Consider the following 22,797-nt stretch of genomic DNA (forward strand, 5'->3'; position numbering starts at 1 on the left):
CAAGTTTGATTTTATTACATTGTTTTTTCACTGACAACTAATAAGACAAACAAAGAAAGTAACAATCCAGTAGTCTGTTCAGGGTGACTGACAGCTTCAATTATAAGTCTGCAGTCAGATCAATATTAATGTTTCCCTTTCATTAGGGTAATAACCTCCTGTTCTAAAAAAATAAGTGTGTTGCAATATGTCATTGTCTTTGTTTGACTCTAATCAACGCCAACATGGCAAGCTGGTAAGGCAAAGCATGTCACACCAAAATCACACCCAGGCAATGGTATGCTAAATCTGTACAAGCAAATCTGCACTGACATATAGTCATACCTGCAATGACAGATGGGAACTTACGTTCATAGCAAGGCAAAGGGATTATAAAATAGCTACTTTATTGTTACACCAACATCTTACACATGAACATTTTAGTTGAAGCTCAGTGAAAGTGAAATAATAATCCGGGATAGGAAACAAGTACAGTTACTCTGCTTAGAATTTACTTAAGAAGTTAAAGTGCTGGACTATAAATCTACTCAAGTAAAAACTCAAAGTCATTTAAAGTTTACTCAAAGCACTGTGTACTAAGTAGCTACAACTGATAGTCAAGTGACTTTCACAGTGAAATATGTTCTTTCCTCAATTTATAATAATAAAAGCATATCAATCTCCAGCCAGGGTGTTGATTATACGATTTGACTTAAACTAGCCCAACTACTGGCCATTTCCTTGTTGGCAGAAAGTTTGGATGTCTATGTTTTGTCTTTTAGTGTTTATTTTTACTCATTACTTGATGCTTTTTAAAATGTAATGAAGTACTATACTCCCCCCTAAATATACTTATACTACTAAAAGTAAAAGCTGTGATTTTAAAAACTAGTTAAATAGTACAAGTACATAAAAAGCTTTATTACAGTAATTTGAGTTAATATTTACTTTCCACGTTGCTATAAGTTGACTGTAAAATTAATTCTGTAAACCCATGTAAAACAGAGGAATTATGTCTGCTTAAAGTCCAACCCAGTGTATTGTACATCCTAATAAACATTGGAAATTAATGTAAGAAACTTGATGAATAAAACAAACCATCCATTCATCCATCCATCTTCTTCCGCTTATCCGAGATCCGAGAACCTATAATTGTAATAAAGTTAATAATTACGTGTTTTCAAAAATAAATCCTGGTATACTGTATGCAAACACATTAATATAACTTCTTTGTTTGTCATGCTGGATATTTTGAACGATGTTTAAGTATTCCGGACACCAACAGTGATCAAGATTTTAATGTAGTGCTCAGTGAAGCTGCACCTGTGGTCTCATAAATGAACCTGTCTGGTGTGTTTGGTAAGCCCCTCCCTTCCGTGCTGTTCGGAAATGACACGGATAAGCCCCTCCCCCTCCCACAGCCCTCGCATCCACACACCTACAGCACGTAAATAAAGCTGCTTCCTTGTAGAAACAATCAGAAGTTTGAGAAGCAGAGAAGTCAGAGCCGCCTGTAGAGCTGTTCAGGTGAAAACGATGGGGAAAATAGAGTGGGCGATGTGGGCCAATGAGCAGGCTCTGGCCTCAGGATTGAGTAAGTAGGAATCAATCTCTCACCGTAGACAGACTTTTTACTGAGTTTGACTCTTTAATCCTTAATTTTCAGTTCAAGTGAAGTTACCGTTTTTATTTCTCTTTGCCTTTTTTTTATTTCAGATTCATACTGTAGTATCCGTAGCCTATCAGTTGTAGTATTTGTCCCTTTCTTTTTTCTTTTTCTTTCTTTCTTTCTTTCTATATATATACATATATATATATATATATATATATATATATATATAAAATCCCCTCATATTGTGGCCTTCCATTAGCTGTATACTACAGGCGGCTTTGACGAGTGGTTAAGCTGATTTAAAGTGACATTTATTTACAGGGGCTGCTCTCTCTGAACAGTGTTTATAAAGAGGAACTTTCTTTTTTAAAAAAAGTCTGATTTTAACCTTCCTGTTTCCTTGTCACAGTTTACCTAACAGGAGGCATTGTTGGGGTGGCTGGACAGTTCAGAGGCTGGCAGTTTGCTGCATATGCTGTGTATCCTTAAAGATGGATGGTATAAACCAAGGGTTTAGATTAGAGAAGTGACTCTGAACTCAGTCGTATATGGAAGTTTTAGGTTTCCTGTCACATTATCAGGCTCAAGTCCGTACATAACAATATTGAAGCATATACTTTGTGCAGCTTTTAAGTGACAGGGGGTAACATGCTTTATAAGTGTCTGTGTAGCATTTGTGACTTTAGTGAGTGAAATAGTTGAAATGCATCAGGATATTTTAGCCTATACTTGTGTTTTCAAAAGCACATCTCATTTCAAGATATATATATAAATATATATATATATATATATATAAAAAGAACATTTTGCTTGTCCTGCTTTTTAGGAAGAAGTGCAATAAGAGTCATTTTGCTTTATATCTTCAAACAAGATTTTTATCTGAACTTATGAGATGGACGCGGTTTGTAATAGGTGTGATGAAATATTCTTGCTGAGTTCTTTGATGAATGCAGCTGCTAAGATTTGAGTTTCTGCATTGCAGAGGAGCTTTGTGTACATTATGCAGGTTAACATACCTGGCATGATATTCTGTCCTACTGAGTTTGAACGTGAGTATATTAATTAAAATGTGTTCACATTTGGAAAACATGTAAAAGTACTGCTGTCAAAATTTAAGTTAAAGAATATGTGCTGATTTATTACCCTCTGATTTCAACACACAACTAGGTGAAGTATCTTTGTAACTTTGATTGGAACATGTAAAAATTCTCTGTGCTCTTGATTTTTATGATTCATGGATAAAATCCATATTCCATGGATTAACAGCACAGCAGCCCAGATTGACTAGTAAGTGAAAAATCTGTCCCTGGTCTCAATTTCTCTTGTTTCAAAAGATAGTATAAAGTTTTGATGCCATTCAGAAACATGTCCTCTCTGACTGTTGTGTTGAACTGTTTTCTTTGAATTTACCAGTAATGCAGTCTTTCTCAAATTATTGACATATGCAATTAATCTCAATTGATAATTACAAAGCCTGTTATTATTAGATTCATTTTTTGATCAACTGACAGACCTAGTTAAAAGGCATGATTTTAACCTGGCATTCCTCGCAAATTCAGCATCTATTCTCTATATTTTATATCAGACACATCAGCCCATCCATCATTTTCTTTCATAAAGCAGCTTTGATGTCGGATCGTGGGTATTATGTGACCTGCTGAACCATGTAATTTGAAACAGCCTTGACAGATAACCAGTGCTGCTGGAGTGTTTGTGTGTCTACTTGAATATCCCAGAAGCAAGAGATCCAAGGGAACAAGCGTGGAAAGAACGTAAGTAATGCAGCTTTCATATAATTGAATGTGGGCAGTATGCCTGTAGGTTTAATGGACAAACTGTTTGATGTTTACTGCTCACTCTTGTGTCTTACTGTCCTTCAGGGGCCAGTACTGCTTCACTGTGGTTGTCAAAGCCTTCGGGCCCCTGACGAGGAACTACTATGTCAGAGCCTTTTTACATGCAGCGTGAGTATTTTTTTTTCCTTTTCTTTCTTTGCTCAACAACATTCCTCTTCTTCACACTTAGTCTCCAAACAAAAGACTCCACGGCTTACTTATTTCTTTTGTCTTCTAAATCCCCCTCTCTCTGTCTGGCTAGCCTCTGTGTGCCTGGGGGTTTTATGCTAGCCACTGTTCTAGGATGCGTCTGTCTTGGCATCGCCAGCATCATCTATCTTGTGGTAAGTTGATAGCCTTTACAACATTAACCCTTCAAAAAGCAGGTTAATGACTGTGAGCACTGATAACATTTTCAGAAGAAGCAGGAAATGGTGGAAACAAGGAAATACCAACAAGGAAGAGATTGTTTCATTACCTCGTTGAGACATGGCTCTGTAATTATGAAACCTGAGCAGTCTGAGGTGTGCCTGAATTCTTCAACTGAACTAGATCTGTCAACCAAAGTTATAAATCCTTCCATGCTGCTGACTTATGAAAGTATGCACAGGATATGTTTATCATCCTTTTATTGTTGTAAAAGTTCGTGCAATGGGCTCCAGGCTGCTTTAACGTGGCTTGTGTTTATTTGCTTTGTAGGCAGCTATCCGAGGTGAACACTGGGAGCCCATTCTTCCAAGAAAAGACATGCCAAAGTCAAATATTGGAAGCATCAATAAACCTCCTCAGGCTCCACCACCGAGACCTCCTCCAGAGATGCGCAGAAAACGGGTAGAAGACCTGGAGGGAGCAGCCTATGACAATGCCATTGATGTTACTGCTAATGAATAAGCTGTCCCCTGCCCTTGTTTCCCTGCCTCCCTCATCTTAGCCACACCAGGCTGTCAGAGGATTCTGTGACTCTGGACAAATGAAGAGTTTTCTGAAGTTAATTAAAGCTAGGGGATCAATACATGTGGGGCCCAAATCGTCAGACCTCAAGACCTATCTTGAAAATACTGAGTTTTTTTTGAGAGGTCAAAGAAGGATGGTAAAGGTGAATGTATTATTTTATTACAAGAGAAAAAAAAACATGCCAAACTAAATGTAACTGCTGCCAAGTGGCATGTTTCAGAAAAAAAAAGAAAAAAAAACTGTATTGGTATTTTTAAGAACTAGTTTTCTGCACTGTACTTGTTGACCCATGATGTACTATCAGTTTTATTTGGTTCACATGAAGTTTAACATCAACTGTATTCTGCACTTTTGCTCTTATTACTTGTGTACATGTGCATTTTTCTAAGTCAGTTGATCACAGTACTGTAAGTGGGATTAATTCAACATTCATGGCTTTACTTGGCTGTTTGTGGTCATCTACCCCTGTACCTTAATGTCTTGTAAATAAATCCCTCTGCTCCTTGAATCATCACCTCTCTCGCCTTGTACTTTAAAAAAAAAACAAGTTTCCCCTGGAAATTTATTTTAAGTAGTGACTTTGCAACTTCCTTCTTTCACAAACACACTGAATTTCAATACATTCAAGTTTCCCTCATTAATCTGAAGGGTTTATCCTCTCACATTGATTGCAACACAGCCGTCCATTGTTTGTTCAGTGTGATATGTTGATACGTCTGGCATTACTGATGTTTGTCAGACAAGTTTTGCTGGTTGTTGTCTTTTTTTTTCCATCACGTCTTAAAGTTTTCTTTTTGTTTGCCACAGCTGACCTGTCAAGCAGCCAGAGTCTGTGTTGTGAAACAACCAACAAATGACAATAACTTCCTCATTTTAGTTTGAGAGGCTGTGAAGTGGAACACCCAACATACAGTACGCTTATTGCTCAATTGAAAGTAGCATTATTTTATCTAGACCTTGTATAACTCTGTTTTTTGAATGAAATCAGTGTGTTTGTAAAAGTAACCAACACGGCATATTGTTTGTTTTTAAATTATTTTATTTCCCAGCATGTACCTTTCAATTAAATGTTGAGTTAAAGTTGAAAGTCTTGTTAGGTGGTGTTACTTTTTTCCTGATTAATGCTGCCACCTCCTGTTGCCTGAGAGAACTTTCAAACTACTTGGAGCAGTGTGTGAACCTTTATTTTAAGGACTTAAATCTGACCCTTATTATGCACTCATTCTTTTTCAAAGTACTAATAAAATATTCAGTCTCTTGTAAGAAGTTTTTAAATGGTTGTAAGACAGACTGAAATTCATTTTTACTTACAAGGCAAATGTGACCATCAGTGAAAAGATTATATTTATTTTGTAGAATTAAACTTCTGTAACCACTACCACAGGCTATGTGTCAGACTATACCATTCACAGCATGCTCAGGAAGCCTTTTGTTTGCAAATATTTTCAGTAAGTTATATAAGGAAATCTGTATTTGATAGATTATTTCTTCATTGTAAAAATGCTTTTTCCAATAAATCTTACACCATTGGAAAGCCTGTTTATTTCTCTTTAAATCGTGCCACATTTGTAAGGAACATACATTTGTGGGATGAGCAGCAGAACTGAGTATGTGGGTCGTACCGACAAAAGATTGCCAAATGTTCTCTGACAATGCCAGACAGTTTATTTTGCTGTTGGTATTGACTCTTGAATGAGCTCCTGGTCAGCACCTATGAGCTTGGGCCATGCTACAGTGGTCAGAAGGTGTCTGCTCCAAGAATCAACGTGCCACATTTGACTCATCTTGATAGGTCCTGTGCAATAGAGCAACTTCAAGCTGGTGTTCTGCAAAACCAAGTTCTGGCAATTTTTGGAGTGGGCCAGTACCATCTCCAAACTGAAGTTGAAGTTCCATATAAGGGGGGTTGTCAGAGACAGGCTGCAAAGTGGGCACCCCAAGAAGACCGTTTCCTCACCCAGTCAGCACTTAGGAACCATTGGCTGTCTTCTACAGATTTGCAGTCAAGGTTTGCAGGACGACACGGCCGACGGCTCTCTGCCAGGTCAAACTGGAACAGACTGCATACAATCTAATCTTCGGTCTCATAGGACTGCCAGTAGGCCTGCCATGTCTGCCCTTCACCGTCAGGCCTGTCTGCATTGGGGTCTCCACTGGTGAACTGAAACCTGAACACATGGAGGGACGTTATGTTCAGCTGTGAGTCCAGATTATCTACAGCAGTTGGATCGTAGGGTCAAAGTGTGAAGAAGATGCGGAGAACTCTTTGCTGATAGAGTAACACCTTTAGGTGGAGGCAGTGTGATGGTGTGGGGCGGCCTCTCACTGAAAAGACCAGGCTTGTCTTTATTGGAGGCAGAGAGATATCAAGATAAGATTCTTCAACCAGTAGCAATCCCAAGATGACAGCACTCGCTCCCTACAGAGTGGAGTTTATTACTTCCAGAATTTGAGAGTGAGAGGATGGAATGGCCTGCCAGCAATGCTGACCTCAACCCCATTAAACATTTGTGGGATCAGCTTGAACATGCCAGAGTGACCAACACAACCACATTGGCTGACTTGTGACAAATGCTGGCTGAAGAATGGGATGCCATCCCACAGCCGTGTGTGACCAGGCTGGTGACCAGCATGAGGAGGGGTCAGCCTGTTGTGGCTGTATATGGTTCTTTCACTCACCACTGAGGTTCCTGTTTGTTGAATAAATAAATAGTTAAATTGCCAATATGTCTTGTTTCTTCATATTTCAATCATCTTATCCACAAGATCTTATTATGTATGTTAAATGTATGTTCCTTACAAACGAGGCACCATTTGAAAAGGAAATAAACTGCCCTTCCAACAGTATAAGATTTATTGCCTTAAAGCACTGTTACAGCAGAGATGATCTACCAGACAAATTTTCTTACTTTTTGTGCTCGGTTTATTTGACTGTCAAAATGACAAAGGATTAGATTTTTCTTGCCAGAACCTTACCTTCACATGTACATAAAAAGTTCTTTGGAGAGATAAAACATGGGCTGCTGCTCTGGTAACAGGAAGCACCCAAATCAGCACAAACCAAAAGTTATCCAGAGTAACTTCAACTTTACAATATTCAAAACAAATTTCAATGAAATACAACACAAAGTACCTTAAATTGGTACTTACTTAGTTGCTGAAAGAAAAATAATGTATAATAAGAAGAACCCTATGTCTTGACAGACAGGTTATTGCAGTATTTCACTTAACAAGCTCCATTTTTGTATTTGCTTGCATTAACTTCAGCATGTAAAATATGTAATATTTAACTTACCTCCCATGTGAAGTGTTCTGTTTGGCTGCTTTATGTTTCAACAGTCCAGTGTTGTTCTGAAATTTTATTAGGCATTTTTACTGTTAGTGTAACAGTATATTTTTCAACTTTATTACCGCTAAATAATAATTAATTACGTTGTGTGACTATATTAATTTTAGGTATTCTATATTTGACTACTGGAAAAAATAATAGGAGAAATGAATCATCAATTCAAGTTCATAAATATGAACGCCACGCGGGGAACAAAATAAATACATGTAATTCTCCTGTGTCTCCTCCAGGGGGCAGTGGCACATCTAGAAGCGTACAACCGTGTAGCAGAAGAAGACAAAGCACCCAATAGCATTAGCCGTCATTTCACTGGACTGTTGTTGATGTCAGCTAGGCACTGAAAGGGGTTTTATCAACAGCATTAAAGTTTATGCTTTTCATGACAAGTGAAGCATGTCTACCCGGGCTCTTCGAAGGCTGAGGGGGAAGCCGCGGGGTCAGGAGGCCCTTGACCTCGGGGAGCTAACTTTGGGTGATAGCCCTGAGGAGGAGCAGGCTGGTGCTGGTGAAGAGGAGCAGCTGGACACGGCTAATGTTTCCCCTCCGTCCACCAGAAAACCAAACAACCGAAAATCAAAGAAGAACAAGGCTCAGAAAAACGTCAGCAACATTTATGAGCTGGTAAGGTCGTCACCTTACCAATAGTACCCCAACTAGACTGGAACTGTAAACATTTAGTCAGGATGAGTCTCTCTCCGGCTTTTTAGTGTCACTTTCTCTCTATAGACCTTGCTAACAGACTAGCTGTGTGGCGTTTGTCCATTTCTCAGCCTATTCTATGTTAACCAAGCTCTGGTGCAATATAATGTGGGTAAATGTGAGCAAACAAAGCCTCTGAAAATCACAGGGCTGGTGCCGACATTACCATCATTACTTACCGTTGAAGGTAAAGTGTACTTTGACAAATGTAAACTTAAAAACTCAGCATTTTAATCATATTTTTAGGTCATATACCATAGAAACCTGATGCTTAACATGTTAAGAAACCTCTTGATAGGGTGTTTTTTTTTCCAAATTCAAATTCTCAAAACTGACTGTGCCTTAAATTTGAGTGAAACACAAGATACTTGTGCCCTATGAAGAGGATTAATTTTCACAGATCCTAACGATGTTATAAAAAGTGTATGGATACTTAATGAGGTTGCCATGTACATACCAGCATTAAATTCATTCTATATTTAATCATACACATGTAAACTTGATAACGGAGAAAGACTATTTGATACACAGTAATAACATGGAATTTCTTAAATGTTGTGCAGAAAAGTAAGACTATTTATAGAGCGATAATCTCCCCTGAGTATCAGTTTAAGTGTCACTTGGTGAATACTTTACATCTTGAAAATACTATGAAATTCTCAATCAAAATCCCAAAGGAACAATTAAATGATTGACTTTCAAATTAGTTTGAAATGTATTTATTAGGGTGTTAATCACACTGTAAGTTCTCCAGTAAAATAGGTTATAGGTTGTATAACATTTGCTATCATCAAGCTTATCTGATGTACCAACACCATTTTTAAAGACCAACACTGAGTATGAGTACTTAGATTTGGGTACTCACTGATACTAAGTACAGGTATAAGCACTCAATAATACAATAATAACTGTTCTTAAAATTATTTTGAAAGTGTGATTTCTTTATATTAGATGTTATTCATTCATCCTCTTTAGGGTTGGTTATCGTTTGGGTTTTATCTGATACCAGTGCTAAACTGATACTTTTTAAAAGGAGCTGGTGCCTAAACTTTGCCTGAATTGTTACTATTGAAAGTGAAAGAAGCGTTTTAAAAGTTTGCAAGCTTGCTGTCTTGTTACAGTCAATGATTCAGAAATAAGATGCCAATAGAGCATATAAGTAAAGGAAACAGGTGTAGGCTAATTTCTTCACATGACATATTTTGTGCCTCTCCTTTGGAGTGATGGAGATCACATTGGGGAGATAAGGTACCAAAATGAAGCAGCAAAATCTGTCTTGTAATTTGGTACAATAGGTATCAGATGGTTTGGTACCGGTACTATGTTGGTAGCAGATTTCGGTACTCCTTCCTAATCCTCTTGACATTTCATTAGTGCATAGTTAACACTCTCCTCCATTTTTGTCATCCTCGTTTATGTTAAAATATCAGAAAACTGCAGATATTGCTCCAACTTTGACTACATACTCACATTATGAGAGGCTTTAAAACGACATAGAGTACAGTATCTGCAGTGTTGTGTGAGCACTGTTCAAAAGAATCAGTTTGCTGTGTTTATACTTATACTAAAATTTTATTTAGTTTTTGTCTTTGCTTGATCTTGCACCGCAACATGTCCTGCATTAAGTCTAGCAGCTATATGAAACTTTTATTCCCTTTCGGCATTGCTTTATCCATCTTACTTTCTTTGCATTTTCTTATTTTTACTAGATATGTGATGCAGACAACGAGGCAGAGAGAATCTCTCAAGATGAAGAGGCAGAGAAACCAGATGGAAATACATCAAATGGTACAGAAAAGAGTGAGAGCATAGATGTTGAGAAAACCAAGGACTCAAACATGAAGGTAAAGACATTTCTGTATTATATTGATTAAACTTGACAAAATGTGCATCTTTATATACACAAAACTGTCCTGTCTTTTCTCTTAATCAGTCTGAAAACCGAGTCAAAAAGAAAAAGAAGAAGAAGAAGACTAAAGCGACATCAGAAGGTGTACAGGTATATTTTTGTGAAGTGATGCTTTGTTTTCTGACAAGACATTTGTTACACAATAAATGAATACAGTATTCTTATCTAATAATGTTAAGGGTTTTATTATTGATATTTGTTACATTGTTTTATATAATTCAAATCATTTTACTGATTACTGATACTATTGTGAATACAGTGAATGGTGACTTTTTTACTTTGTTCTGTTGGTGTTTTTATAAATTTTCAGGAGGCTGGACCAAATGACGACATTGATGTGTTGCTTCAGAACTTGGAGCAGTCTAATGGTTTTAGTTTGCAAAATGAAGAATGCGGTGGCACAGATAGGAGAGCGGTGCTTCATGTGGAGCACAGGTAAGGAGACTAACTTCGCCTATGTAAAAAAAATAGATTCAGTTAGATCTAATTGTGTAGTTAATATTTTTTACTGCAAAGACATGACGTGATTACAGAAGCACTAATCAAACTTGTTTCTTCATTATATTAAAGGAATATTTTGGTATTTTTGAGGTTGGGTTGTATGAGGTACTTGAAAGTAGATGTGGCATTAGCCTCCAGTGATTTCAGTGAGTGTGGCGCCTTTAAGCATGATGCGCCTTGGTAAGCTACACCATACAGCACTACAGACAAGTACAGTTTCTCTGCTATATTTAGCCAGTTTTAGGTAAAAATGGGTCAAAAACAAAAACAATGATGGCTAAATTATACACCATATCACTACTTTGCAGTGCTTCAGGTACCAGCTCTGTGACCTGCGCCCTGTTTGGGTCTGTGGGCTTCATCAGAGGAAAAACAGCAAACTAAAACTATTTATTTCAGATCAATTTTCTACTTCAACACTTGACACACTGCTTTCATAAAGTAAACATATCATCCCGACTGTAGCCTGTCAAGTTGTCAGCCATCAGAAGAATCAAGTGACAGCCATAAACTTATTTGGATGAGAAATTTTCAGTCAGCTCTTTTTGTTTGGGGTCTGTTTCTCTAATTTATCTTGAAATTTATAACGTAGACAAAGGTCAGGAAAAAGACAGTGTTCAGTAAGGCAGGGAACTCTGGACCAAGAGTGATGCAGACTTCAGGCGTCTGTGAGCTGCTATCCTTAATCAGGAATGTCCCGAAGAAATATTATGAAGTCCCTCTTGTGACAACAGTATAGCTCCATGTTCATGGGCATGGGCTCACACTTTACCCACCTACCCCAGCAGGTAAGTCAGATCTCTCCTGCTCGCCAGTCTCCATTGAAATTTCTCCCCTCCCCCTTTTCCTTCTGCAAAGTCTCCATCTGCACAAGTTGTTCCTCTGTGTACTCTGGATCATGAAAGTGTCCCCTTGTATTCACAAACTGTGTGTCATCACCACTTGTGTCAAAATCGCTTGTTTTAGTTGTGCTTTAGTTTAGTTTGTTGTTGTTTCCTCTGGTAAAGCCTGCAGAACCAAGCAGCTTAGCAGATTCACAGAGGCGGAAGAGCATAGAGCTGGTAGCCAAAACTTGCATTGCAAAATAGTGCCAAACACAAAGGCTCTCTGGTAGAAAAATTTAATTCTTCAAAAAATGTTGATATAGCATGCAGTTGAGCCAGTATTATGTTTTGGCCCCTTTTTTTTAACCTTTAACTCACTAAATCGTGCTTAAACAGTCAACACACACTGAAATTACTGAAGGTTAAGCCACTACTTTTGCCAAGTAACTTAAAGATCCAACTTCAAAAATACTGTTATATCCCTTTAAATACATCATTCTTTGTGCAAAATGTTACATGGTTCAAAATGAAGACAATTATGCACAAGTCATTTAAGTGTGATCATTAATCTAAATGATCTCTAGACCAGTGAACAGCTGACAGGAGTTGATGAGATCAGTGGCAGACAGTAAACACGAGGCCTCACTTACTGTAGTATTCGTTTTCTCTTACTCCTTTTGACCCCACACGAGGGCGCTTTGCTCACAGAAGCAGAGGAAGCTTGTAGAAGGCTTTAGGGACTGTGAATTAATATTTTGCAAAATGAATCAAAGCATGCTGTTTATTCTTCCTGAGGCTACTTAGCTCGTGACATCACTCAAGGCCATTTCAGTTGGCTGTCAGAGGAAATTTCTCCATGTTGACTGGACAGCTTGTCTAGTTCTGAAAGAAATCAGAACTAGACAAAAGTTCCAGTTACTCCAGTTACAGTTACTAAACAAAATAATCTAAAAAACATTGGCATTTAATTGGCCTTCTGATCAGAATTTATAACAAGGTTATAAAACACTTTGTCAAACCTTAAAAAACAAAAATATGAGTCTTTTCTTGGGCAATAATTGGGATTGAACTTGTGTAAAAAATGTAGCCTAGAAACAGCTTGCTAGAAATGAGGTAAAACCTGAAAATGTATAGGTTAAAGAATGAAAGTAACAGTATGGAAATTTGTTAGATATTAAAAAAGAATAAATGAAATGAAATGAAGTGGAAGAGTTTGGTGATGTTTGGGTTTTCAGTGATATATTGTGCTATACAATATTCTGTATAATTCACTTCAACAATTTTAACAAAGTAATTCACAAATAAACAAAGGCAAAGCAAAAGTTGGAAAATAATATACAAATATACCAAGAGTAGATAAGAGGTTTTTGGTTTGATCAATACAAATAATATTAACCATTTTTATGTCTGGACTTTATATCATCATAAATTTTATCATCATAGTCATGAATGTGTATGGTTTCTTTTTTTCCCCCTTACTCTCTTCCCTTTTTTTTGCAAAAAGATGCCTGCATAAGGAATTTTTTTTATATGTAATGAATCATAAATATATTGCCATAGAATAATAAAACTAAACAGGCACAAAATACAGACACAGCACAGTGCACATATACATGCATACAGATGAGAAACACATTGGTTTACTGTACTTTTATTGATAAACTTTAATGTGGAATAGCCTCAATATTTGATAATTCTATATTTTCTGCATTTTTGTTGTAGAATTAGATTACACATTGACTGACATGTATGAATCATCACCCGGGTCACACTGTCAGATACTCTTTAACATGTCATCTGTCTTTTTTCTGTGTCAATCATTAGAAATCTCAACCCAGAGACGGAGCTGAAAAGATATTTTGGGGCTCGAGCTGTTCAAGGAGATCAAAGGTAAATTAAAAAGAAAAATCTTAGTAAGATAAATTGTTTGAATTTGAAACTTTTATATCTACACATTCATGTGTTCCTGCTTTTAAATTTTCTTTCAACAGACCACGACAGAGAAACAGACAGTTTCACCGCAGCACCTGGATGACCAGCCCTAAAGACAGCTGGCCTCGCTTTAGCCGCACAGGTAGGCATTTATTTACGGTCATAATAGTAAATAATCATTTTACAGACTGAAACTGAGTGTTTAAAATGTAGATGTGAAATTTAGAAAAAAATTACACGTAGTTCACATAGAGACGCTTTTAAAGTTCTGTGGACATTTTTAAAGCTTATCGTCTTATACAGTAAATAAAAGATATTTTCATACTTCATATTTGTGTTTTTCCATATAATTTATACAAACAAAGGCACAACCCTCACTTTCATGTAGGTCACTCTTTACCCCTTCATCTTTATGAGCATGAGCAGCACTTTCTACCTAAATAGTGTACTATCACAAGCAGAGTGTACCCTGGTTAAATTTATTAGTGCTGATCTCATCAGAAAGACTTCCTTGTTGTGTTACCTCTTAAATTCACAATCAATGTATTGTGTGAACTCACATTGTGATTTTATTTGACCTTTATTAGAACCCACCCCTTATTAATTAGACTTCATTGCTTTGCATAAAGGCTGGTATTTAAAAAACATTACTCTTGATAATACCTTTGTGATTTTAGAGTATGCCACATCCACACAATAATCCTCCAGGGTTTCTGACATCTCTGTTAAAAGATAGGATTTGTTGTTATTAGAGCAGTCAGTTAGACCTGCTACACATTTCTCATCTGCTACATTTTTACTAACTATTCTGGGGTTTATGGGTTATCAACTTACCACTGGAATAATTTGTTTCTATTACATCTTTTTTTATGCATCTGAAATAGTTTAACATTCTCATCTTTTGTGCTTTTTTTTTCTTTTTCTAATGTTCCTCATATCCCCATGGTGTACCCTTGTTAAGTGTGGTTGTATTTCCCTCTGCTCTGTGTTTCCACAGGAGTCTCAATGGCCTTACTGGAGTCAAAGGATGGCGCGCAGTACTTCGCTTTTGAGCACAGTCGGGATTACCAGCAAGTACAGTTCAAGTTTCTGGATGCAGTCGAGTCCATGGATCCCAACAACATTGTGGTAAAAAAATATCCTATCAGCTGTGATAGTTGATAGGTGTGATAGGCATATTTTTTTCTTAACTCCCAGTCAACCTGAGCAGTGATGCTGCAAGGATTGGATGAAATGATCTTAAGGGATTATAGACCAATCCTATGGCTGATTCGTGGGCTCCGCCATCTTGAGCGGGTATTACTGCGGTGGAACTGTGGTGTCCACTACCACCTGCTTGCTGTAACAGCAGCAGAGATGCTTGGAATAAAAACATTACAGAATCACATGGGAACTGAAATCAGAGGACTGTGAATTCAGTTGTATTTTACAAATTGAATATAAATTTTACCCATGTCTAATATCTATTTCAGAAATACAGTAAAAAGATGAATTTAGGTCCAGAGTTCATGCCAGACTCTTGTAGCTGAGATCTCGAGAATTCCACTCATATACGACTAATGGACATAACCAGCATTAAAAGCAACAACAGACAAAAACACAAACACTGTGATCTAGTATCATGTCAAGCCTGGAGCCATATATTTCTGTACCAAACCCGACCTGAGTCCAAAACAGTAAAAACTGAACCGAACCTTAATCCGAGCTGTCCATCCTGTCATTACAGCCTGTCTTTTTTTTTTTTTTTTTTTTTTTTTTTTTAAAGATTTATTTTTAGGCTTTTCGTGCCTTTTATTAGAGAGAGGACAGTGGATAGAGTCAGAAACAGGGAAGAGGGCAGGGAGAGACATGCAGGAAATAGTGCCACGGGCTGCATTCGAACCCGGGTCGCCTGCGTACATGGTGCGCGCCTTGACCACTTGACTACTGGCGCGCCCCTTACAGCTGATTCAAAATCCTTCCATACTGCTGATTATCCTGCATTGAGTTTTGTCTGTCAACTCCCCACTAGTTCGTGTCGATGTCATGAGTATTTAATTAGCCATGTGCTGCTTACGTAGATCAATAAACCTGAGCACTGAGCAGGAAGAAGTATGCTCTCACAAAAAATGTAGGTCATAGAAAAATGACTTCTAGTTTATATTAGAACTATTCAACCCTTAACTATTGCTTCTTTAGGAAATAAAATATGAACTATTTGCCATTCGTTTAGCAAATGGCATATTTAGCAGCCGGATATATTGGCCAAATGTCTGAAAAAACAATGTCGGCTAACATAAACCCAGCGTCCGTATGGCATTCTATTCAAATTAGTTAGCATAATAATATAAAACTGTATGGAAGTATGTACTGGCAAAAACATAGTTTTTAAATAGTTGCTCATTACACACATATCTTAAGTTTGTGATGGTTTTTAAATCAGCTGTGAAATCCATACTTTGTGTACCACATCCTCTAACTTGTTTAGTAAAATAAAGTTAAATTTAAAGTCATGGCAAAAGAAGAAACATTCACTTTACAAGTAAACTTTTATTAGAATGCATGGCTTAACTGGCAAGAGTCCACAGCAGTAATGGCAGCTAGTCAACTTCAAGTGTTTCTCCGGATTCATCTATACTGTTGCATAAAAGGTCCCGTAACAATGGGTGCACAACTTCTACTTCGTCTCTCAACTGATGACTTGCCATAAAACGGTTCTCTTAAATCAGCAGACCAGCTGAACTTATCTAAGGAGGTTTTATGTACTACATGTTGTTACCATATTCAATTCTCTACACACTTCAGACATGATGACCACGAAACATAGTTATGGCTGTGCTCAGTATTTATTTATTTTTAATGTCAAGATTTCTCAAGGAAACTTTTGTGTTTCTACGTCCAAAGCAATGCATTATGGTATGATTACTATTTCACGCAAAAAAACCTGGACAAAGGTGCTTTAAAATATACCACTAAACCTACTGTAGTAATACTTTAATATACAGATTCTTTGAGACGCAATGGAGAAAAAAGATTCTAATGATCTGATCTGAATAAGGTGTTTCCAGTGCTGTAATGAAGCTCCGCCATCATTACACCTTAAGACATTTGCAGGGATTTGGTTAGGGCATTATATTTGGTGTCACCATCTTTTAATTCACATTTTATGGTTTTGTTGGATTGCAAAATAACTTAACACGGGGAGATTTCCACATAAACAAAGAGAGAGCGGTGGCTCCTCTGTAATGCTTCTGTCACTGCCTCCAAAGTCGCCACAAAAGGGGGAATCTCTTCATCCACCTCTGCGATGTTCACAGTGAAGGTAAAACAGCAAACAGATGCAAACATTATTCCTTAAAACGGCAGTAAGATTCAGCTGAGGTTTCCTTCTGTTAATGTCAAAAACTTTACATTTCTTAATCCTTAAAAATTCTTCAACTCCTAAGTAAATAGGCTTGGAGAAAGTTTAGCATGGAAACAAATTTTCTAAATAATTCCTAATATTTCTAAGATATTTATTATCAGAGAAAGCAGGCGAAATTAAATGCCAGCATAATTTTTCTGTGTGAAAAAGTGTTTCAAGGTGATTTTTCTTTCCTAGGATCACATCTTCTTATCTCTTTTTCAAACAGTCAAAAAAATATGGAAACAGTTTTAGGGATGAAAATTTGGAAGGCTTATTTCTGAATGTTACTTTTTTTAGTTAAAAGAGATATAGATTGCCATAGTAGAAGTTTTTGCGTTCTTATTTCATCCATCGCACTACTAGGCCATCTAAAACGTTAGGCTTCCTTGTAGCGCATAATTTGTGTTTAGTCTTTTTTTCTTACTTAGACCTATATTCTGTTTCACAATCCGCCTTCTTTTACAAACTATATTTAGTTTATTCTGATCTAACAGATCTATACAGCTTTGTTGATTTAGTCCTTCTCTCTTCTCTCTCCAGGCCCTGGTGCAGCTGAACCAGTACCACATTGACTCCCTGCTGCAGCTCTCTGATGTCTGCCGCATTCAGGAAGATCAGGAGATGGCCAGGGATCTCATTGGTAAGTGTCAGGATCTACTTCTTTAAACAGCATTAACCAATGACAGTGCTATATATGTAGTTAATACAGTCGTCAAATGTTTTAAGACAGCAAAAACTTTTAGATAATACACAGGGATCCATCTTCTGGAAGTCTCTAGGCTATTTAGTTCCCCTTTTTTTCCTTACAGAAAGAGCCTGTGCGTAAAACAGGCTACCTCTGTTCCCTGGTAATTCTTTTACTACTTGGCATTGACTTGCAAAGGAGTATAAGCATCTGGAGAGAGGCTGTGTTATTTCATGTGCAAGTCTGTTTTTCTTCATAGATAAGCAAACCAGACATACATTTTTTTGTATTAATTCATCACTTTATTTGCTCCAAAAAATTAACTAGTTTGTATCCTGTTTATTAGAACATTAATGACCTTTCATTTTACACCTCCAATTTTTAATAATTTAATCAGTTACAGCAGCATCAGAATAATTTGTTACTCATCTTATTGGTTTGTTATTTCCTTATAAAATGACATGCCATCAAAGAAAATTTTAATCATGCACCTTTACCCTTTACCCCACCTTTAGGAATTAATTCAAATTGTGTCCTAGTAGTCTGCAGGTAAAATACAACCATATTCCCCTGATAAAATCCCCAATATTGTTTTCATTTATGACATGTTTTCAGGAATTGGTTAGAAGAATTGCGTTTAAATTAGTTTGAATAACTACTCCTCACATTATAAGAAAAATTTTCCAGGCATATATAAAGTGCATTTGCTCAGTCTCTTATAAGTGGATAGTATTTTTAATATCAAAATTGTGAAAATGTTAATCTCATATGAAACCCATGGGCACTATAGCATGTTAGTTTTATTTTTTCTATTGAGAGATCAGGATTTGTACTTGTAGAAAAATAATGCACGAATGAAACCTGTATCTTTTAGTCTCAAATTTGTCTTGCACCAGGGTCATAAAAACGTAAAAACAAAAATTAAAGGCAACCAGAAAGTGCAGAGTACCAAGCTCATACTATGTTGTAAAAAATATTGTTGATGCATTAAACCTGCTTGTTTTTGTGCTTTGTGAGCTTTTATAAATTTTCAGTCAACAAAAAAGAATTAAAAATGGAAGTTCATGCACCATGCAAAGCACAGTGCACCTTTTATATACACAGGCTCTGTACTGGAGTAGATCAAAATTAAGTTGAATGAATGGGATTGAAGTGAGTTGAAATTTCCATTTCAAACAAAACATGCAAAAAAAAAAAGAAAGGAGAGGAAGGGTCATACAATCCTAGGCTGACATAAAAACATACAATAAAAATTGAAAAGCCAGAAACAAATTAATGTAGAAAATAAAACAAGGATTTATTTAACAAAGGATGATTTGTGATGTTGGTGAATGGCAGATCTGTGTGAAGACTGTGTGTAACGCCATTCTGCACATGCAAAGCAACACTGAGGCCATTAATGCCTTGCATTATCAGCCATCCAAAGGAATCTGACAACAAGTAGTGAGCCCGAATGCAATGTGTGAGCACACACCAGTGCATCTCAGGCTGAATTCAGATCAGACAACCCAGAAAACATGCCAAGGTGGTCTGGCATGGGTTTAACTACATTGCTTTGGCAGTCTAACCCTTAAAGGCCTTCCTCTGGATGGTGATGCATTTGTACCACCTTTGTAAATTTGACTGATCTTTTATTATTGAAAATGTTTTTTTTCCTGTTGAAAGTAATAACTATTACTCTGATTCTGTGTTTTTTTCAGAGAGAGCCTTGTACAGTTTTGAATGTGCTTTTCACCCTCTCTTCAGTCTGACCTCAGGTGCCTGCAGACTTGACTATCTGAGACCAGAGAACAGGTTGGTAGTTCTTTTTCCTCAGTATTTTTTTTTTCAACTTTTCATTTAAACCGCTTCCTTTTGTGATATGACAGTAAAACCTTGTTTACATTTTTAACCCAAATGTGTTTAAAGTGACACAACAATTGTTTGATATGGTTCCCTCTGTTGCAGGGCATTTTATCTGGCTCTTTACAAGCACATGATGTTCCTTGAGAAGAGAGGATGCCCCCGTACAGCTTTGGAGTACTGCAAACTGATCCTGAGGTAAAAAGGGAGATGCTTTTCTTCAACAGTATTCTCATTTTATTCCATGAAATTGACCAATGCAACATGCAATCCAACAAAGTAACTTAGCAGGTAGAAAACTGAGAAAATACTGTAAACACAAATGAAAAGACTAAAAGTTATCTACAAGTTCCCTTCAGATCTGTATTTGCAGTAGCAGTAGCCAGTGTAGGTTTTTTTTATTCAAATTAAGCAAAATGTCAACTTCAGTTAACATAAACAAAGTGTAGTGTCCCTGTGGAAAGGTAATGGCAGAGAGTGTGATACCATAAGAGCTATGAGGAATTTGCATTTGTGGCACTGGTTTGACTTAGTTTTGATACCAGGAGCTTTGTCTTCCATTACAGCATATACCTTTTGATAGTACCTCCTCAACATAGAGGGATTGTAGTGCAGCTGTACTAAACTGCAATGATGTCCAACACAACAACAGCCGAGGTGATAGTGTACCAGATTTAATTATTTAATATTGTTTATTTCAAACAAGTATGATGCAAGTAAACCATTGCCACATATTTTAGTTCTGCTGGTAAAACACTACACATTTTGACCCTCTGAACAGAAATCCTATTTGCCCCAGTGAAGATTTACACAAGGGTACATTTCAATCACAATGCGATGCTCCACATGTTATAGAGCCTAATCTCTGAGTGGATCCTCAAGGTCACTGTGGTTATTCCTCTGCAGATTTTGTCACAGCAAGGAGTCAAGTTTTGATAAAAATCTATAGAAAGCACATTTCAGGACATTATAGGAAGTTATTCAGCAGTAAAAAGCCAACAACGAAAGAGGTTTGATTCCCATGTCAGACATTTCACTTATTATATCCAAGTACTGATACTCTTAGCCACTCAGTGCTCTTAAGTGTCCTGATGTCATATTTTATTATCAAGTGAGCCTGCTTGGAACCTCACCAGGGGTGATGATAAAAAGTACAAGCTGCAAGTAGGGATGCATGTTATTATCAGCATGATACCAGTGATGGCAAATATTAGTTTAAAAAATGAAATATCAACATTGACAGATATGAACATTTCTGCAGATATTTACAACTGATCTTCTGCCTTTATTCACTGGTGTACAATAACAAACAAATAAGCTAGTGGAGTTCTAGGCTGGACCAGCAGACCTATGTCAGCTAAAGTCTTTTTCTTTATTAATCATCATTCCTTACTCTTTAAAGTGTGTTTTAGGGACTTAAATTTGTTAATTAACTCAGCCTTAAACTTTAAATAGTGCGTTTTAAGGACTGGAGTATTATCTGTATTAATACCAGTATTGGCTAAAATTAATTAGTAAATACCAGCATATCAGATATCGGCAAAAATCCAGGAGAGGCAGAAGTCAGACACCTGCAATATGACAACTTATATGTTTATTTTTGCTTATATGTTGTTTTTTCTAAAGTTACAAAAATTTAAAAACATCTGACAACAAATTGGCTGAAACTGGCAACACAGTTTTGAGTAAATCATCAAAAAAGACAGACCACTTCTATAAAAAGGAATTGTAATGACATGGAATGTAATGTTGGGAACTTTTGGGACTGTTTTGATTAATATAATTCATCTAAGATGGTCTCTTTTGCAACACGATTTGTAACAGTTATTTCCATAAATAAATGAGCATCAATAGCTATCATCAGACTTGGAGGATTTTTAACCTAAATCCTAGGCTGACAGGGCTAATCTTGTTAAAGCACAATTAGACCATGATCCTATCACATTCGAAAAGTGGGATAACTCAGACTTATCAAAGGTGTACTGTACCCTTTCAGATTATTTATTCAAGTAAGACAAAACTGAATGTCTCCTCTAAATTCTTCATATAACAAGTTTAAATGTAGATTTTTTTTATCAGACATTTTTATTTACCAGGAATGTTCACACTTGCTAACTCTGACAGAGTAAACACACTCATGAGACTTAATTTGTTAAGAGTTTAAAGCTCAGAATATAGCATAAAACCCTAACATGATGCCGATAGAGTATGACTTTCGTAAGGTTTTACACACATAAAGAAGGTTGTTCCCACGCACTGCTGCTATCAGTCTGCCACAGTTTTACAGCTTACTCATGTAATGGCCAAAGCTTATCTAAGACTTTATCTAACTCTGGCTTCCTGACCTCATGACTGTCGTGTTCTGGTCCTTTTGTAAATCAGCGCTGCGGAAATATGACCTGATGGCAGTTTCTTTATGATGAGCAGTGATTACATTTTTTCTTATTTAGAAAATCAAACATGAGTGGTACAACAATCAAAAATGTAATTTTTTTAGAAACATAAAATATATTTTAAAGCCATCTGTCTCCTTTAGCAGGGGGATGTTCAAAGAGAGTTATTTAAACACTGTGTATTATCATCATTCATGCTCACATCATATTAGATGTGTTGTGGTGGCAATTGAGGGGAACCAGAGGCATAAATAAAGTGATTATGTCACTATCAATTCTGGTAAAAATTTTGAGAAAAGCAGACTAAATATGTTGAACAGGCCTAATCGCTAAGCTTTAAAATTCGCTCTCAAGAGCAAATAGAAGAACAATAATGTTTGTCTGGTATCTGGTTTCTGTTATTTTCATTTTTTAACAAATGATGATTGATGAAAACAGATGAAAATGCCCTTGATGAAAAAATATTGCATCTTTAGTTTTTTATGTGTTGGGTCTGTATTTTTTTTTTTTTAACTTAAAGCATTATTAGATTCAAACCTTTATATTCAAGTTGAATGTCATCTGTGTCAGCTCAGAGGTAAGGTAAAGTAAGGTACTTAATTTACTTCGTTTTCACAGCATTCATATTGTGCTTTTATCAGCTAGATTTAGTTTACAGTGAGTGAGATAACCTCTAGATAATCAGATAATAAGTTCAGATAATAAGTTCAAATAATAAGTTCAGATAATGGGGTATTTTGAGGAAAGTTTCTGTAAGGCAAATTCATTGTATTAAGAGAGCAGCTGTGAAAAATCCACTAAGTAGCAAACAGGTATTTGAAGCTCCTGGTGCCTCTCAATGCAGGATCCTTCAGAGGCTTGCTGATGTGCGTGAAGCTGTATTTCAGAAACCCTTAAC

The 22,797-nt window shown here is 36.6% G+C and overlaps 2 protein-coding genes across 2 annotated transcripts in view; both read left to right on the forward strand.

Moving 5' to 3' along the window:
• Nucleotides 1–1,413: 1,413 nt before the first annotated feature.
• Nucleotides 1,414–4,888, forward strand: LOC121508021 (cytochrome b-245 light chain). The gene is made up of 6 exons (XM_041784528.1): nt 1,414–1,573; nt 2,001–2,070; nt 3,289–3,363; nt 3,472–3,555; nt 3,689–3,770; nt 4,126–4,888. Exons 1-6 carry the CDS (start codon nt 1,516–1,518, stop codon nt 4,315–4,317), a joined length of 561 nt encoding a protein of 186 aa, XP_041640462.1. The 5' UTR covers nt 1,414–1,515; the 3' UTR covers nt 4,318–4,888.
• A 3,125-nt stretch (nt 4,889–8,013) lies between these two features.
• tcf25 (transcription factor 25 (basic helix-loop-helix)) overlaps nt 8,014–22,797 on the forward strand; it is a 33,428-nt gene continuing 18,644 nt past the window's right edge. The window contains exons 1-10 of the mRNA XM_041788475.1: nt 8,014–8,350; nt 10,138–10,272; nt 10,362–10,427; nt 10,648–10,772; nt 13,487–13,552; nt 13,654–13,736; nt 14,592–14,722; nt 17,520–17,619; nt 19,365–19,458; nt 19,612–19,704. Coding sequence (XP_041644409.1) covers nt 8,123–8,350; nt 10,138–10,272; nt 10,362–10,427; nt 10,648–10,772; nt 13,487–13,552; nt 13,654–13,736; nt 14,592–14,722; nt 17,520–17,619; nt 19,365–19,458; nt 19,612–19,704 — 1,121 coding nt within the window. The 5' untranslated portion in view covers nt 8,014–8,122. The remainder of the gene's footprint in view (nt 8,351–10,137; nt 10,273–10,361; nt 10,428–10,647; nt 10,773–13,486; nt 13,553–13,653; nt 13,737–14,591; nt 14,723–17,519; nt 17,620–19,364; nt 19,459–19,611; nt 19,705–22,797) is intronic.

Source organism: Cheilinus undulatus, linkage group 1 (genome assembly GCF_018320785.1).
Source record: "Cheilinus undulatus linkage group 1, ASM1832078v1, whole genome shotgun sequence".
NCBI lineage: Eukaryota > Metazoa > Chordata > Actinopteri > Labriformes > Labridae > Cheilinus > Cheilinus undulatus.

Coding starts and splice junctions, on each gene's coding strand:
- LOC121508021 (XM_041784528.1), top strand. CDS start 1,516: ATGGGGAAAATAGAGTGGGCGATGTGGGCCAATGAGCAGGCTCTGGCC. Junction 3,364..3,471: donor GGAACAAGCGTGGAAAGAAC/GTAAGTAATGCA, acceptor ACTGTCCTTCAG/GGGCCAGTACTGCTTCACTG. Junction 3,556..3,688: donor AGAGCCTTTTTACATGCAGC/GTGAGTATTTTT, acceptor CTGTCTGGCTAG/CCTCTGTGTGCCTGGGGGTT.